General features: G+C 54.4%; 2 protein-coding genes across 3 annotated transcripts in view; both read left to right on the plus strand.

Moving 5' to 3' along the window:
* Positions 1-8,266, plus strand: part of NDUFA13 (NADH:ubiquinone oxidoreductase subunit A13) — a 9,577-nt gene extending 1,311 nt beyond the window's left edge. Inside the window, exons 2-5 of the mRNA XM_032412540.1 lie at positions 5,983-6,061; positions 7,314-7,385; positions 7,780-7,849; positions 8,071-8,266. Coding sequence (XP_032268431.1) covers positions 5,983-6,061; positions 7,314-7,385; positions 7,780-7,849; positions 8,071-8,190 — 341 coding nt within the window. The 3' untranslated portion in view covers positions 8,191-8,266. The remainder of the gene's footprint in view (positions 1-5,982; positions 6,062-7,313; positions 7,386-7,779; positions 7,850-8,070) is intronic.
* A 476-nt stretch (positions 8,267-8,742) lies between these two features.
* YJEFN3 (YjeF N-terminal domain containing 3) lies at positions 8,743-16,810 on the plus strand. Of its 2 annotated transcripts, none has more exons than XM_032412541.1 (6): positions 8,743-8,893; positions 12,205-12,313; positions 14,414-14,524; positions 14,849-14,962; positions 15,043-15,171; positions 16,544-16,810. In XM_032412541.1, the coding sequence occupies exons 1-6, from the start codon at positions 8,835-8,837 to the stop codon at positions 16,790-16,792; spliced, it is 771 nt and encodes a 256-aa protein (XP_032268432.1). In that variant the 5' UTR covers positions 8,743-8,834; the 3' UTR covers positions 16,793-16,810. The 2 variants fall into 2 exon arrangements, with proteins under 2 accessions (XP_032268432.1, XP_032268433.1); XM_032412542.1 differs by having other exon boundaries at positions 8,744-8,893; positions 15,043-15,193.
* The last annotated feature ends 240 nt before the right edge of the window (positions 16,811-17,050 follow it).

Here is a 17,050-nt window from a genome sequence, read left to right on the forward strand (position 1 = left end):
GCTGTGTCTCTCTCTGTCAAATAAATAAATAAAATCTTAAAAAAAAAAAAGATGAATACATTTCCCATAACTCGTTGAACTTTATATTTAATGTTATGTACATGTGCCTCGATTAAAAAAATATATACGGGCATGGTAAAAAAAGAATTCAGACAGTGGGAAAGTATCAGGTGAAAGCTCAAGCTCCTCCCAGCCCCTTCTTGGCTTTTTTGTTTCCCAAAACATCCGTTAGCAGACTTTTTCTATAAAGGGCCAGATAAATATTTTATGCTTTGGGGATCAGATGGTCTCTGTCCACTGTTGCTGCCTTTTTTTTTTTTTTTTTTTAAGATTTTATTTATTTATTTGAGAGAGCTCAAGAGAGCACAAGCAGGGGGAGGGGTAGAGAGAGAGGGACAAGCAGACTCCCCACAGAGTGGGGAGACTGTAATGTGGCTCAATCCCAAGACCCCCAAGATCACAACCTGAGCCGAAGGAATGCTTAACCAATTGAGCTACCCAGGCACTCCTCTGCTGCTGCATTTTTATAGCTGTTTACAAACTTGAAAGTGTTCTTAGTCCAAGAGCCATTACAAAAACAGGTTACAGGCTAGATTTGGCATCACCTTGACACTTGACTCATCCCAGAACAGATTCAACAAAAATAATGTGATCTGAATCTCTTCAATTTCTTTTCTCAAGTATCACTTAACACCCAGGCCAGTGTACCCTTCAGGTGTGCAGCATGAGGTCTGTTTACACATGTGCACCTGTGTGACCTGTAGCCAGACTGGGTTGACTGGGCTCCCCCTAGTCAACATGTCTCTTTTTTATTTTTAAGTCACAAATGTGCCCTTCATCCCAGTCCTCTCCCAGTTCATGACATGGAAGTGCCTCCCATGTGCCCTCTATACCATTATCTAGGCTTGGGCCTCCTAGTTACACCCCTTCACACCAACTTGCATTGTAGCATATACAAACATGCCCCCTGGCTGCAGTGGGGTGAGGAAGAGACCCCTTCTGGTGGCATGGTCTTTGTTATGTCCCTGCATTCAGTAGTTGCTTGTTGAGTGTGCATGTGGCACTGAGCCCTGTCTGGAAGAGCTCATAGCCTAGCAGAGGAGATGAACATAACGCACCAGAATTTCCCATTTTGGCAAGGCCCGAGCTAACCAGGGCCTGCTTTAGCCAGGCTGGGCTGCAAGGACCTCTCTGAAAGTCCCCTAGGTGAAGGGAACAGCAAGTGCAATGGCCCTGCTCTCCATCCTGCACCCTACCCTAATCATCTGTCCTGTGCCCTCCTCCAGCCTTGCGTTTGAGCCATAGTCCCCAGTGGCCCTCTCCCCATTAGTCCTACGCACAAGCCTGGCATCCACTCCCCTCCTCCCTGCCTAGATCACTCTCCACTAGCGTCCTAGAACCTGCAAAGCTGGCTCAGACCACCTTTAATCCACACTGTTCCCGAAGTGACTGCTACCCCCGTCTTTTCCACTCAGTTCTCTTCTCTCCACTCCCTCTTGTGCCCAGTGGGTGGCCCTTTCTTTTTTTCCCTTGTGTCTTTAACTTTTTTTTTTTTTTTAATTCACAGACAGTACCATACAATTCACCTATTTCATGTGTACACATCACAGATTTTTAGTCTATTCAGTTTCATAACCATCACCAGGATCTAAATTTATAACACTTCTGGGGCACCTGGGTGGCACAGTCGGTTAAGTGTCTGACTCTTGGTTTCGGCTCAGGTCGTCATCTCAGAGTCATGGGATTAAGCTCTGCATGGGGCTCTGTCATCAGCGGGGAGTCTGGTTGGGTTTCTCTCTCCCTCTGCCCCTCCCTCTCCCCCGGTATGTGTGCGTGCATATGCTCTCTCTCTCAAATAAATAAATAAATCTAAATAAATAGATAAATAAATAGATAAATTTATAACACTTCCATCACTCCAAAAGGAAACCCTGACCTCATGAGCAGTGACTCCTCATCCTCCCTCTCCCAGCTGGCAACCACCAGTCTGCTTTGTGTTTCTATGGATTTGCCAGTTCTGGACATTTCATGTAAATGAGCTTCTATTTTATGTGGCCTCTGGTGTCTGGCTGCTTTCACTCAGCAGGATGTTTTTAATGTGCATGGTGTAGCATGTGTCCAAGCTTCATTTTATTTGTTTATTTTTTGGTTGAATAATATTCTTGTATGAATGGACCACAGTTTGCGTATCCATTTACCACTTGATAGACATTTGAATTGTTGCCACCTTTTTGGCTGCTTTGAACATTCCTATGCAAGCTTCTATGTGGATATAGGTTTCATTTTTCTTGCAGGAAATTTCACCTAGGAGTGGCATAGCTAGGTCATATGGTAACTCCACATTTAACGTTTCAAGGAACTGCCAAACTGTTTTCCAAATTGGCTGTACTGTTTTACGTTTCTTCCTGCAGTTAGTTTATGGAATTTCCAATTTCTCCACATCTGGCAACACTAATTAGTTTCCTTTTTTTTTTTTTTTTTTAAATTCTAGCCATCCCAGTGGGTGTGAGGTGATATCTTATTGTGGTTTTGATTTGCATCTCCCTGGTGACTAATGATGTTGAGCATCTTTTCATGTGTCTATAGGCCATTTGTATAGCTTTCCAGGAGAAATATCTTCCAAGTCCTTTATACATTTTTTAATTGGGTGGTTCATTCTTTTTTTTTTGTTGTTGTTTTTAAGTTTTTTTGAGTGAGAGAGTGTGCAAGCACAGGGCAGGTGGGGAGGAGAATCTTAAGCAGGCTCTACACCCAGCATGGAGCCCAAATGCAGGGCTTGATCCCACAGCCCTGAGACCATGACCTCAGCCGAAACCAAGAGTGGGATGCTTGGGGCGCCTGGGTGGCTCAGTCGTTAAGCATCTGCCTTCGACTCAGGTCATGATCCCAGGGTCCTGGGATCGAGCCCCGCATCGGGCTCCCTGCTCTGCGGGAAGCCTGCTTCTCCCTCTCCCACTCCCCCTGCCTGTGTTCCCTCTCTCATTGTGTCTCTCTGTGTCAAATAAATAAATAAAATCTTTAAAAAAAAAAAAAGAAAAGAGTGGGATGCTTAACCGGCTGAGCCACCCAGGTGCCCCAGGTTGTTCATCATTTTATTACTGAATTACAGAGTTCTTTTTTTTTTTTTAATTTTTTTTTTTTTTTTAAGATTTTATTTATTTGCGAGAGAGAGAATGAGAGACAGAGAGCGTGAGAGGGAGGAGGGTCAGAGGGAGAAGCAGACTCCCTGCTGAGCAGGGAGCCCGATGTGGGACTCGATCCCGGGACTCCAGGATCATGACCTGAGCCGAAGGCAGCCGCTCAACCAACTGAGCCACCCAGGCGCCCTGAATTACAGAGTTCTTTATACATCTTGGTTACCATTCCCTTATCAGATACATGATTTTCAGAGACTTTCTTCCATTCTGGGGGTTGTCTTTTCAGCTTGATAGCATCATTTGTAGCACAAAAGTTTTTCATTTCAGTGAAGCCTAATTCATCTGTTTTTTTCTTTTGTCACTTGTGCTTCTGGTGTCCTAGCTAAGAAGCCATTGCCTCATCCAAGGTCACAGAGACTGACAAATCTGTTTTCTAAGAGTTTTATAGTTTTAGCTCTCAAATTGAGGTCTTTGATCCATTTTCAGTTAATTTTTGTGTATGGGGGAAGGAAAAAGCACACTTTATTCTTTTGCATGTGGCTATCCACTTATCCAATTTGCTGAAAGACTATTCTTTCCCCATTGAATTATCTTGGCACCCTTGTCCAAAATCAATTGACCGTAAATGTGAGGGTTTATTTTTGGACTCTCAGCTCTGTTCCATCGATGTACATGTCTATCCTGATGCCATGCCACACTGTCTTGTACACACAGCTGTGTGTTAAGTTTGAAATTGTGAAGTGTGAGTTCTCCAACTTTGTTGTTTTTCAGAATTGTTTGGTTAATCTGGGCCCTTGAATTTCCATATGAATTTCACAATCTGCTCCTCGGTTTCTGTAGGGCTGGTAAGGGGGAAAGGTTGGGATTCTGATGGGACTCCATTGAACTGGTACCTTAGTTTGGGGAGTGCTGCCATCTGAACAATGTTAAGTGCTGATACTGAACACAGGATGTGTTTCCATTTATTCAGGTCTTCTTTACTCGTGGCCTTGCACCCACTTCTGGGCATGCCCCTCATCAGCCTCCCCCACCAGACTGGCAGCTCCTGAGGCACAGACCCACGCTGAGGGTCTGGGTCCTCAGCCTCACCACTGTCAGCAAGAAAGAGCTGTACATTTGTACAGGTCACCTTTATCTTGGAATTTATTTTACACATGGGCCCACACGTGAGTGCCTGGTGTGGAGACAAGGGGTCTCCATGAGGATAGCCCAGGCTTATGCCCTGGGGCCCGGTCAAAAGAAGATGCCCCTGGGCTTCTCTATAGCTACTGAAAAGAAAGAGGCAGCTCTTCTAAGATGTTCCTGTCTAGCCCAGGTGGTCAGCCATGTGTAAGAGCCATAGTTGTGCTGGGAGCTGGTTCTGGGCACTCGGGCCTCTCGGGAGAGGTTCTCCCTCTGTGCATAGGAACCAGGCGCCCTCGCTGTCTGCCCCCTATAACATGGAAGTGTCTTACTCTGAGCTAATGTTTGTTTTGCATTTTTAAGATTTATTTATTTATTTGAGAGCGAGGGAGGGAGAGAGAGAGAGAGCATGAGCACAGAGGGGAGAGGGAGAAGCAGACTCCCTGCTGATCGGAGCCCGATGCAGGGGCTCAGTTCCAGGACCCTGAGATCATGACCTGAGCCGAAGGCAGGCGCTTAACGAATGGAGCCACCCAGGCGCTCCTGAGCTAATGTTTTTAACAAGTTTAACTGAGGGGCTGAAAAATCTAACCAGCTTCTCATGCATCTTTGGGTCCAGTAGAGATGCCAGAAAAAACATGTGCTGCACCGAGCTGAAGAAGAAAGATGAGGACAGGGACAACAGAGGCCCCCTGCAGGCAGCGAGCAGGGCCGGGACTCCCAGAGCCCCTCTGCCCCCGCAAGTCCTAGGGAGTGGCCTCACCCACCATTTGCTGGTCATTTACTGGGTGTTAACTGGAGCTCGACCTGGCCAAGTTTGTCAGTTTTTCCAGGCAACCACAGGCCTGTCCTGGGAAGAGACTACAGCTCAAAAGATTAGAGGGTATGGGGTGAGCCAGCCCCAACCAGGCCGCAGGCAACTTGGGCTTCCCTGAAGACCGCAGCAGGCCCACAGCCTGTCAGTCAGAATTACAGCGCAGGTGCCTGCTGGTGTCAGTAAATATTCATGGCAGCCTCTGTCCCCTGGTGCCCAGGAAGGGGGCTTAATCTGCTGGGCCAGGAGGCAGTACCCCAGGGAGCCCAGGGGTGGCTGGGTGGGCCCTGCAGGGCACTGCCTGCCTGTGGCAGCCCCATCCAGCCTCCTGTGGGCAGCACTCAGAGAAGTGGCCCAGGCAGCCAGGAGCCACCATGGAGCTGGACCCAGCTGTAGACACCATCCTTCCCCATGGAAGCACCTTCTGACTGGGAACCAAACAACCTTCTAGAAGATTGTGGGGCTGGGGCCACCCAACCATAAACAGCAAGACCCTCGGGCTCTCCTGCAGTCCCTGCCCAGACTGTACCTTCTAGAAACTGTGGCATGGGGGGCAGAGGTGTGGCAGCTGCAGCTACTTCCCTTGTCAGAGAAAAGCTGAGGCAGCCTGGTGTCCCTGCCTGCAGGGCAGGTGAACAGAATAAAGAGTGGTCTGCAGTTTCGGAGGAGGGGGTCCAAGGGAAGGGGCCGGTGGACATTCCACAGGGACAAAAAAATAATCTGAAGAAATATGCACTAGAGACAGTACTGGTCATCTCTAGGAGGGGGTCACTAAGACTTTCACCTTTTCCTGCATCAATATTTCTGGTGTATTTGCATGGCAAGCGGATTAATACTTCACGAGAAGAAACTACAAGGGGTGGCCTGTCCCAAGGGTAAGCGCTGAGCTGGTGGCCCCTCTCCCCACAGGCTACAGCATGTTTGCTGTGGGCATTGGGACCTTGCTCTTCGGGTACTGGAGCATGATGAAGTGGAACCGCGAGCGCAGGTAGGCCCCAGGCCCCAGGCTGCTGAGGGCGGGAGTGCACCTGGTGTCCACTGGGGCCCTTTGTCAACCCCTCAAGACCCAAGGAGTATGGACCTGGACTGAGTCCATTTCTGAACTTTCCACTCAAGAAAGGACTCATAAGTGAGCAGCTCTTCACTGGGCATCCCTTGGCCTCTGCTGCTAGGGACCCGAAGGTCTGGATTAGGACAGCCCATCAGGTGGACATGGAGGGGCAGACCCAGGACATGCTCTCTTAGTGGGTTTTTGTCAGTGGTAACCAGGCAGTGAGGACAATAAGGGCTTAGAAACAGGCCACGCAAGACAATGGTCGTGCCAGCCACATGGGGCCTTGGGCACCAAGGCAGATGGTGGCCTCCATTCAGACTCTGGCTGCCTCTAAGCTGGCCTGATGCCCTGCCTGGTGACCCCTCCTCATTGATCCCTTACTGGCTGAGCCCGTCTGCCCTGCCCCACCCCACCCCATGTTACGTGTCCTCAGCACCCCCTTTGAGCTCACTTGCCCTCCACAAGTCTGGGAATACCGGAGGGTAGTGCTGAAGGTGGCCAGCACGTGTCAGGTACTGGACGTTGAGTGCGCTCAGACCAGGTCCGGCTTCCCGGGAGCACCCGCAGAGAGATGGACACAGTAGTGACAACTGTGTGGCTGTGGTGGGGGCAGCGGCTTGGAGTGGGGCTGCTACTGTGGGTCTGGACGGATAGGAGGGAAGGAGGCTGAAGCTCATCCAGACCCTTCCCTGTGTGGCTGAGATTCCTAGTGATGAGGAGCCACTTGCGTGGCCACATCACTGGGTGCCGCTCCCCCAGCGTGAATGGGGCTGGTGGCTCAAAGAGACAGAACTGCCTGCCCTGGACTCACACCCCAGGGTTATTTTGACATGAAGAGGATATGGTTTTGTAAGGCCCAGAGCCCTGTGATAAAGGTCCCATCCCCCATCCCCGGTTCACCACAATCATCAGGCCAGGGCTATTTTTAGGATTAAGAAATAAAGTTTTTAATTAAAAAGAAAGTGTGAAGCCAGCAGTCTTGTGGATCAGTGCCTGTGCCACCTCCGTGCCTCCCCCCCCGCCCCGTTTCCCATCTTCTGGCAGGTAGAGCTTACTGCCCAAGCCTTGCCCCGCTCACTTGCCTCTCCCCCAGCCCCCTTCCCCATGCGTCACCCTGTGGGTCTAAGGCCACGTCATCTACCCCAGCTCCAGCCTGATCTAATCTGTTGGTTTGGGGGTTTCACAGGCGCTTGCAGATTGAGGACTTCGAGGCCCGCATCGCGCTGATGCCACTGTTGCAGGCAGAGAAGGACCGGAGGTGGGGCCGCTGAGACCAGGGGTGGAAGGTCACAGGCCTGAGTGTCCCATCCTGCAGTGCAGGACCTGGCCAGAATGCACGTGGGGACTGACAGCTGTGTCCTTGCATACATGGGGTTGCTGTCACCCTTGGAGAGGGCCCCAAACTTGACTTAAAGTGGGGACCCAAGGGACAGAATGGGAAGGCTCCCTGAAGGAGAAGACATTGAGGCTGCAGCAGGAGGACAGTAGAAGTTTGTAGTGGGGGGGAAGGGACAAGAGGGGTCAGCATGTGCAGGGTTGGAAGTGGCAGGAGGTGATGGGGAGTAGAACAGGGAGGGTCCTGGCAGGTCTGTTAGGCGGGGGTCCCTCGGGGTGCTCAGGCCTATCCCTCACCTTCCATTCCATCCCCACAGGGTCCTGCAGATGCTTCGAGAGAACCTGGAGGAGGAGGCCATCATCATGAAGGATGTGCCTGACTGGAAGGTGGGTCCTGGGCAGGGAGCGTGGGGGTCCAGGCCACTGCAGAAACACAGGCACCATGGGAAACCTGTGGCTGAGAGGAGTAGTGGGGGCCAGGCATGAGGAGGGGAAGGCAGAAGCTTTTGGTGTAGACAGAGTAGCCACTAGGCCTAGTGGGGTCCCAGTAGGTAGTGTGGGCCTGAGGGGGTAGCTGCACCCCCACCCATATTCTTCTGTCTCCACAGGTGGGTGAGTCTGTGTTCCACACAACGCGCTGGGTGACTCCCATGATGGGCGAGCTCTATGGGCTGCGCACGAATGAGGAGATTCTCAATGCCACCTACGGCTTCATGTGGTACATGTAGGGGCCTGCTCCCCTCGGACCACTTGGACCCCCTACACCCTCCCCACTGGGAAAGAATAAATGCTCTGGAGACCTGCCTGCCTGTGTCCCAGTGACTGAGTGACCTGCGAGTGGGGCACCATTGGGTTACACATGGCCTGGTGACATAGGGTCTAGACCTGGGGACTCTGCAGAAGATGCCAGATGGGGTGGCCTCAAAACATACCCAGAGACTGCGCCTTGGCTCACAAATACGCCTGGATTTTCCTACCTGTGTTGAAACCCTCCTTGTCAGTAGCCCACCCCTCCAGGCTGGGGTTCCCCCCCAACCCCGCACCCTGAGCGCATCAGTGAGTGAGGGACCTAAAGAGCAGAGCATGGGATGGAGGGGCACCGGAGGCGTGTCCCCTTGCTCCCAGGCCGGGACTCCGTTACGGGGGTCGCTACCTGTCTGGCTTCCTTCCGTTCCCAAGGCAGCTCCACTCCCGGCACGAAAGGGTTAAGTGTGCCTGCGCCCGCCAGCCAATGGCTGCGCGCAGCGCCTTCGCGGCGCCGCCTGATTGGCGGAAGCACAGGGTGGGAGGGGAGGAGGCCCCCGTACCCTGGGATGCTCTTAAAAGGCTGTGGCTGTGGCCGCCGGGCCTTGGGCACCGGCTCACCTCGGCCATGAGCAGCGCGGCCCGCCCGGACCCAGCGGAGGCGCCCGAGGAGCGGCGTTTCCTCAGGTCAGCCAGGGATGGGGATGCCAAAGCCCATGGCAGAGATGCAGCCCGGAGCCGGGGGCATCATGGGCAGGGCAGGGCAGGGCTGGGAGGAGGTCTCATGGGCAGGATGGATCAGAGGCAGGGGCATGGCCAGGATGGGGCCTGAGGGGGCCTGAGGCCCACCCGCGTTTCCCTGGAGAGACGAAGCCTGCAGCCTGGGCTACCAGTGCCTTCTAAGCTGCGTTGCCAGGGAAACTACATCCGCCTGGGGCTCACCCCTAAGTGAATCATTCAGCAGCACCGCTAGTAGCTCTCCCATCACCCTTCAACCCGATCCAGGCCCACCTCCCCTTTCCATCTGTCCTTGGAACCCTGGAAGCTCCCACCCTTCGTTCCCCTTGGTAGCCCACCGGCTACTATCTCCTTGACCAGGGAAGGAAACTGAGGCCTGGGTTGGGAAACCACTGTCTGAGCCAAGGCTAGGGTTTTTGAATATGTGGGCCACTTGCCAGTAGTTTGATTGGATTTGGGGTCTGGAGTTGGCAGCTGTGGCTGTGTCTCCCACCTCATCCTGAGTTACCTTGTGATCTGGGACCCCAAGCAGGGCTGTGGACCTCAGTGTAAACCAGATTCATCTGATATCCCCTTGTCTGGCCTCCTCTGGCCACTATCCACTCAGGCCCTCAGGGCAGATACTGTCCAGTGACTGGCTGATGTTCAGATTGAGTCTGTAGACCCAACACATCCTTGACAGAAGAGAACTGAAGCTGTGATTTCACCTGGCATGGGGGATGGCGGCGTCTCAAATGCCAACTGAGGAGTGATGGGCACTGGGGTGGGTAGGAGTGGAATGCGCAAGCAAGGAGAGAGGAGACAATGAGGTTAGAAACAATGGGCGCGTAGGCGTGGTGAGGAATTTGAATATTCTCTGAATATTGGGGAGCCATAAGCAGGTTGAGACAAGTGGCGATGTGATCTGGCGTTTAAGTTTTCAAAGCCCCCATGGCTCTTGTGTTGAGGAGTTTGGGGGCCATGAGACTGTTTTAGGCAGCCAGGTGAGCAATGATGGTGGGCTGGTGGGCAGAGGCCTGAAGGTCAGAAGCAGATGGAGCCAAGAGAGCAGGGAGGGTCTGGCATGGGCAGCCTGGCTCCAGGGCTTCACCTCCAAAAGAGCCCGCCCCTGGAAGCATTTTGGGAGAACAGGCCCAGTTCCTTTGAAAGCAGGTCACCTCAGCCTTTGTGCTCTCGGGGAAATGCTGGTCCTCGCAGTTCCTCTCATCTGGGGACTGACATTGGGAGAAGCAAGAGGTACATCGTAACTGAGCCCCCCACCTCTGGCCAGTCCCACAGTGGCGCTGCCCTGTCCCCCTCCCCCACCAGCCCCGATTCCCACTCAGACCCCACCTAGAGCTGCCAGTGTCCCTACCCCCAGGCTCCTAGCTGGGACCATCCTCCCCATTATCACTCTAATGACCAGTTAGGCAGGAAGATAATGTTCCAAGTGGTGGCCTGAGGCCAAAGCTTTGGGACAGAGGAAGAAGAGGAGGAATGGGTATTCCTCCCACCCTTCTCATCTTCCCCTCACCCTCCTGTGGGGGCAGCAGCCAGAGCTGTCACAGATGAAGGTGGAGGAATGAGCCACATTTCCAAACATACCTTCTCCAGTGTTCTCTCCTGGGAGCCAGGCCAGCCTGCCCAGGGAGTGCTCTTCATCTGCCCCACCGTGAGCTCCTTTTCCCCAGCTGGTCTTTCAACCTTATCTGAAGTCAGCTGGGGTTGAATCTGGCTCTGGTTGCTGGGGTGACTCAGGGCATTTGTCCTCCCTGCCCTGAGCCTCCATCTCCCCCATGTGCGTGGGCCCCCAAAGTGTCTTTCTGACCCAGTTTCTCAGTTTCCCTTGCTCGGCTCCAGCCACAGTGTCCTCACTTCTGTCCCTTCAATCTGCCAAGCCCATTCCCACTACAGGGCCTTGGCCCTCACTCTTCTTCCACTTGGATTACCTCCCAAAGTGCTCCAGGCCATCTCCTCCAGGAAGCCATCCCTGATTCCCCCCTCCTGCAGCAGTCTTCATTCCTTACCTCTGCCCCTCCTGCTGTCCGGCCTGATTTTGCTGCAAAATTGGCCAGAAGGTTGTGGTCTCTTGCTCACAGAATTGAAGGAAGGAACCTAAAGATTCACCCCAAGAAATCTCTGCTATCTGTAGGTCTGCCTCTGCTTCTTTGCTCACACCCTGTATGGCTCTGGAAACAGACACCAAGGGTAGAAGTCTGTTTTCTCACTTGCTTCCTGCATGACTCTGGGCAAGCCACTTGGTTACTCTGAGTGGTTGAATATTCTTCTGGGCCTGGTTCTGTTGCTACTACTATGATCTCTAGGGTCTGCTGAGCTGGGGGTAGGTGCTCTTCCCCAGCAGGAAACAGTCCTGCTAGGGGAAGCTAGCATCAGGACATAAACCCTGCCCAGCTGCCCCAACCCCTGATTCTGGGGGACCATTTCCGATCTTCAATGCCAGCTCTCCTTCTCTGCCGCCACTACAGTTCATGCCTGTTGGAAGCCCCTAAGCCAGGGCTAGCTTGGTTCCTGCTCTTGGAAGAGTCCAACACTTGGTTGTCATTATCTTAAAATTCTTAAGTAATGGGGCCCGTGTTTGCATTTTGAAATGGGCCTTGAAATTTATCTAAACCTACGTGGACTTTACTTTTGCAAAAGAGAAAGCAAAACTAAGATGTGACAGATCCCAGTCACTCAGGGAGTTGATGGCAAACCTTCACCTCAAATGAGTAAACCCCATCTCTCTTGCCACAATTATTGAAGGGTCACCAATAGGTCTGATAGCTGTGGGTTCCACATCCACCTCCCTAAGTGAGCCATCAAACTCCTCTGCAGCCTTCAAAATCCACCTCCCTCAGGCACCTCCTCCCCCAGCCCAGTCTGCCCCCTCCAGTGTTCTGGAGCTTGCTCAGTGTTTTCCCCTGCATGAAATTCGCCCATCACCGTCATCAGTCTTTCCCGCCCATTCCTCCTTCTGGGTTCTTCCCGCGGTGGGAATGGGCGAATCTGGGCGGGGCTCCAGTCTCCCCCGCTTTGGAACAGTAGAACCAACGTGCGCCACCACGCGTTCCTCGACCACCAGAGGGCGCCCGTGCCTTGGGCTTCAGCTTAAACCTTCTGCAGCTCCATTCAACCGCATGCACGTCTAATGGGGAAACTGAGGTTGGGGGTGGCGCTAGGGCCTGGCTGGGAACGTTGGTGGAATGTTACTGGTTCCATCTGAGCCTCTCTAAGTCTCTCTCTTTGTGTCTTTGAGCGTCTCTCCCCACTCTGTCCCCCAGCACTGCCGAGGCAGCCGCCCTGGAGCGGGAGTTGCTGGAGGATTATCGCTTTGGGCGGCAGCAGCTGGTGGAGTTGTGTGGCCATGCTAGTGCTGTGGCTGTGACCAAGGTATATGACCCCTGAACCTTGACCTTGACCCCATCCAGATGGCCAGCCCACCAGAGCCGAGGCCTAGCTGCATGACCCGGGTGGCCAAAATGGTCTAGGACTCAAGAATCCCCTTTTTTTGTGTGGAGCTACTCCAGCCCATTATTCAGATGGGGAAACAGGCCTAGAGAGGCTCATCACTGGTCTAGACCAGGGACGGACCCAAGACCCTAGGTGTCAGTGAGGGTCAGGGCAGAGATAGGAGTCCCCAAAGACTTGGAGGCTGGGAAGCAGAGACAGGCTACTGCAGGATGCTCCTGGGGCCCTTTGTGACCACCCGCCTCTGCCATCTCCTGGATCTCAGTAAGGGAGACATCAGTTCCTGCAGGCTGAGTACCTCCAAATAACCCCATGCTGCAGATGGGGAAACTGAGGCCCAGAGGCAGGGAGTGGCCTGCAAAGGGTAGGTCCCAGGGGGTAAATAAGCAGAGCTGTGTCTGGATCCAGGGCAAAGCCCCAGCTTCGAGGTGTCTCCAAGAGACGCGAGAGTAATAAGCAATGATGATGCTGCCTTCCAGTGCTTTTGGCCACGTTGTCAAACTGTGGGCCTGTTTCCTCCTCCAAAGCAAGCGTAATAAACTGACAGCAGTTAATAAACACAAATGCCTTAGAGAAGTGCCTGATGGCGTCAGGGCTCCAGCACGTAACCTTTCTCTTCCTCCTCTTCTTGTCACCACTGCAGACTTTTGTTAAACACAATTTCTTTATGTAGGCTCAGTTTGTTTGTTTTTTTCACGTTCCTATTTCCAAATGAAATATATCCTGAGTGAAGCTCCCGCAGGAGAAGGAAATGATGACCATCAAAGCCCCAAAATCCAACATAGTACACACTTGCCTGGCCCTTGCTGACTGAATGTCGTTTGGTTTTGCCCTGAAAGCCCCAAGTCTGTCCAGAAGGCCCTCAGTCCCAGTCAGCCCAGATATCGTTGCCCTCCCCCCGGTCTCCAGTCTCGGGCTCTGGGCCTGGCATGATGGGGTTGCAGGTGCCCTCGGGGTGGGGCAGGACCTCGCTGAGAACTTGGGGAGGAGACAAAGAAATACTAAGCCCTCTGCGTAGCTGGAGGTTAGGGTACAGACAGGCCCCCTGGAGCCCCTGGTCTCAGAGAGGCCCTGTGACCCTGTCAGTGCCATTGTCATTCCCATTTGATAGAGGCCAAGGGAGGCTGGGAGAGGAGAGGGGGCTGAGGCCATACAGGGAGTCAGGGCAGGGCTGCGGCTGGAACACCAGTGCTCTGAACTCCTGTGTTAAAGAGACTGATGCACAGGGGCGCCTGGGTGGCTCAGTCGTTAAGTGTCTGCCTTCGGCTCAGGTCATGATCCCAGCGTCCCAGGATCGAGCCCCGCATCGGGCTCCCTGCTCTGCAGGAGGCCTGCTTCTCCCTCTCCCACTCCTCCTGCTTGTGTTCCTTCTCTCACTGTGTCTCCCTCTGTCAAATAAATAAATAAAATCTTAAAAAAAAAAAAAAAAGAGAGACTGATGCACAGGCCCAGAGACGCAGAGAGTCTGGGAGATAGAGACAGAGAAAAAGAGAGACACAGAAATGCAGGCACAGAAGGACTACAGAGAGACAGATGGGGGGGATAGACACAGAGTCAGAGATACAGAGAAGACAGGTGATGGCAGAGGCAGATGGAGAGAGACAGGGCATCTTGGGTTGGAAAAGTACCCCCCCACCCCCACCCCCCGCTTTGGGGCCTCCAGGAGGGGCTGAGCCCTGGAAACGTGGGCGAGGGAGGGGGCAGCCACTGCGGTGGAAAAAGGTGGAAGAATGTCTGCAACTCAGGCCGAGAATAAACAAACCGCACTCTGGGCACCGGGTGGTGGCAGAAGGCACGTTTTCTTGCTCCAGCTTGGCAGAGCCTGAAGCAGGGACTCTGCATCTCCAAGGAGGAACTTGAGGCCCTCAGAGGCCATGCCCTTTGCCCAGAATGCCTCTCCTCCTGTTCTATTGCCTCTAGGCCCGTGCCCATCCCTTCTGCTACTCCAGGCCTCAGTTTCCCCACCCAAACAAGGAGGAATTCCAGATATCATGCCTTTGCCTTTGCTGTGCCCTCTGCCAGGTGTTCCCCTTGCCTACTCTCTCCCGGAAGCAGAGGACAGTGCTGGTCGTTTGTGGCCCGGAGCAGAACGGGGCCGTGGGGCTGGTCTGTGCCCGGCACCTGCGGATGTTTGTGAGTAGCAAGGACCCCCTTGGCCTCCTAGGCATTCTTAAGTAATGCGGATGTTTGTGAGTAGCAAGGACCCCCTTGGCCTCCTAGGCATTCTTAAGTAATGCGGATGTTTGTGAGTAGCAAGGACCCCCTCAACCCTGTCCCTGCAGAAATTGCTCCCTCCTCTTGATAGTGTCCCAGGGGGACATTGAGGCTGGAGAGGTTACAGAATAAGCCCAGTGCTTGCCCCAGGTATCCAGGTCTGGGGGCTAAGGCCCAGCAGGGAGCCTGAAAGGGGCCCCAGTGCTGACTCCTTTCTGCGTGCCGCCCCCCCCCCCCCCCCAGGAGTACGAACCGACCATCTTCTACCCTACACGCTCACTGGATCTGTTGCACCGGGACCTGACCACCCAGTGTGAGAAGATGGACATCCCCTTCCTGTCCTATTTGCCCACGGAGGTCAGCGCTTGGTGGCAAATGAGGGGGGAAGTGGGGGACAGTGCCCAAAGGCCGCCCCCTGACCCTGCCTGCTCTCTCAGGTCCAGCTCATCAACGATGCCTACGGGCTGGTGGTGGACGCCGTGCTGGGCCCTGGCGTGCAGCCGGGGGAGATCGGGGGCCCATGCACGCGGACGCTGGCCATACTCAAGCTGCTGTCCATCCCCCTTGTGAGCCTGGACATTCCCTCAGGCATGCCGGGCAGGAGGGGGGGCATGTTGGGGGCTTGGTGGGGGCCCTCTGCACCCCAGCTTCTGGTGGCGCCAGCCTGTCTCCGAGCCTCAGTTTCCCTAGCATGGTTGGCTCATGCACTCTGGGTGAGGGTCATGTCCATCCCTCAGATAGGGAAGACTGAGGCTGCTGCCCAGGTGATGCCCTGTCCCATCCCCCCCACACCCAGCCCAACATGCCCGCTGCCCACCCTGGCCCAGTTGCCTGGGCAGACGTGAGCTCACTCGGCAAAGGCCTCACCCGTCCTGGCCGCCGCCCCACGCCTGTTGGAGCCATTAGGCGACGGGCAGATGGAACAAACAGCTGCTGGCCAGCCGGACCCTCCACGGGGCTGGCCACACTCAGGGGGATATCCCCCAGCTTGCAAGACCTCAGGGCCATCCCAGCAGGGTGCCACAGAGCAGGGGGTTAGCTATGAAGAGATGGGCTGTCTGGTCCAAGGGTGGAGACTAGGGTCACAGAAGGAAGGATTAAAGTCAGAGGGAGGAGGCTTTTAGTTAGTGGCTCCAGACTCTGGTCAGAAGCAGGGGAGAAGGCAAGACCCCTAGCCTGAAGGTAGAGGCTCATTTGAGAGGTGGTAGAGGCTAGGGCACAGTGAGGGAGGGCGTCAGGTCAAAAAGCAAGATCTAGTCCAAGGGCAAAGACAGAGATGTCAGGTCAGAGGGAAGAGTCTCTAGTCAGAAGGAGGATGATGAACACTCAGGTTGGATGAGGATGATGAACGCTCAGGCCATGTTCTGTCGGAGTCAAGGACCAGGAGTAAGGAGACAGATCTGATGGGGGAAGCCTGCCTGAGGATGGGGGCAAGTCTGTCCTCTGAAAGGAGAGTGGGGATCTGGTCAGAGGGGGAAGGCAGCTAGGAAGCCTGGGTGGAAGGAGGCTCTAGTCTAAGTGGGAAAGTTCAAGATTGATAGGGAGGGAGTAATGGGGACAGATGCTGGGTCAGAAGGCAGAGGCATGGGTCTGACTGGGAAAGGGCAGCAAGTGGAAATGTAGTCTGAAGGCAGAGGCTGAGTCAGATAGAGGAGAAAAATTAGTAGCATGATGGGAGCAGGGGCAGAAAAGTATGAAGACAGACGCTCTGGTCAGAGGAGGAGGGAAACATCTCCAAAGAAGGGGAGACACTGGTCTGAAGGCGGAGGCCCAGGTCTGTGGGGAGGCAGGTCTGACCAAGACTCACGCGTCAGAGAGCAGAGGCTGGGTCTGATGGGGAAGGGGAAGTGGGCGGTGAGGAGGCAAGTCTCTCTCGTCTGAAGGCAAGCACCCCTCCCAGCTCCCGATTCCCTCCCCCTCCCGCCCCTCCTCCCTCAGGCTGGGACGCGGAGACCGGTGGCGGCGACACCGAGGATGGGCTCCGGCCAGACGTGCTGGTATCGCTCGCCGCGCCCAAGCGCTGCGCCGGCCGCTTCTCCGGCCGCCACCACTTCGTGGCCGGCAGGTTCGTGCCCGACGACGTGCGCCGAAAGTTCGCTCTGCGCCTGCCGGGATACACGGGCACCGACTGCGTCGCGGCGCTGTGACCGCCACCCGCGTCCTGGCGGCTTGGACCCGCGCCAATAAACAGACGTCCCACCACCACCTCGCCTCCTCCTTCTCTGTGTGCCGGGTTCGCCGCCCGGGTGGGCAAACTCGGGAAGGGACTTGCCACCGTCCCCCAGCGCCCAGGCCGGAGGGATGGAGGGTAGTCGTCGAGTGGGACTTCCCGCTGGCCGAGAAAACTAGCGCCAGAAGAGTAGAAGGTAGACTCAGGGTGGGACTTCCAGCCTGCTCGGGGTGGCCTAACGCCAACAGGATTGAAGTTAGACCCGATGGAGGATT

Source organism: Phoca vitulina, unplaced genomic scaffold (assembly GCF_004348235.1).
Source record: "Phoca vitulina isolate PV1807 unplaced genomic scaffold, GSC_HSeal_1.0 scaffold13, whole genome shotgun sequence".
Taxonomy (NCBI): domain Eukaryota; kingdom Metazoa; phylum Chordata; class Mammalia; order Carnivora; family Phocidae; genus Phoca; species Phoca vitulina.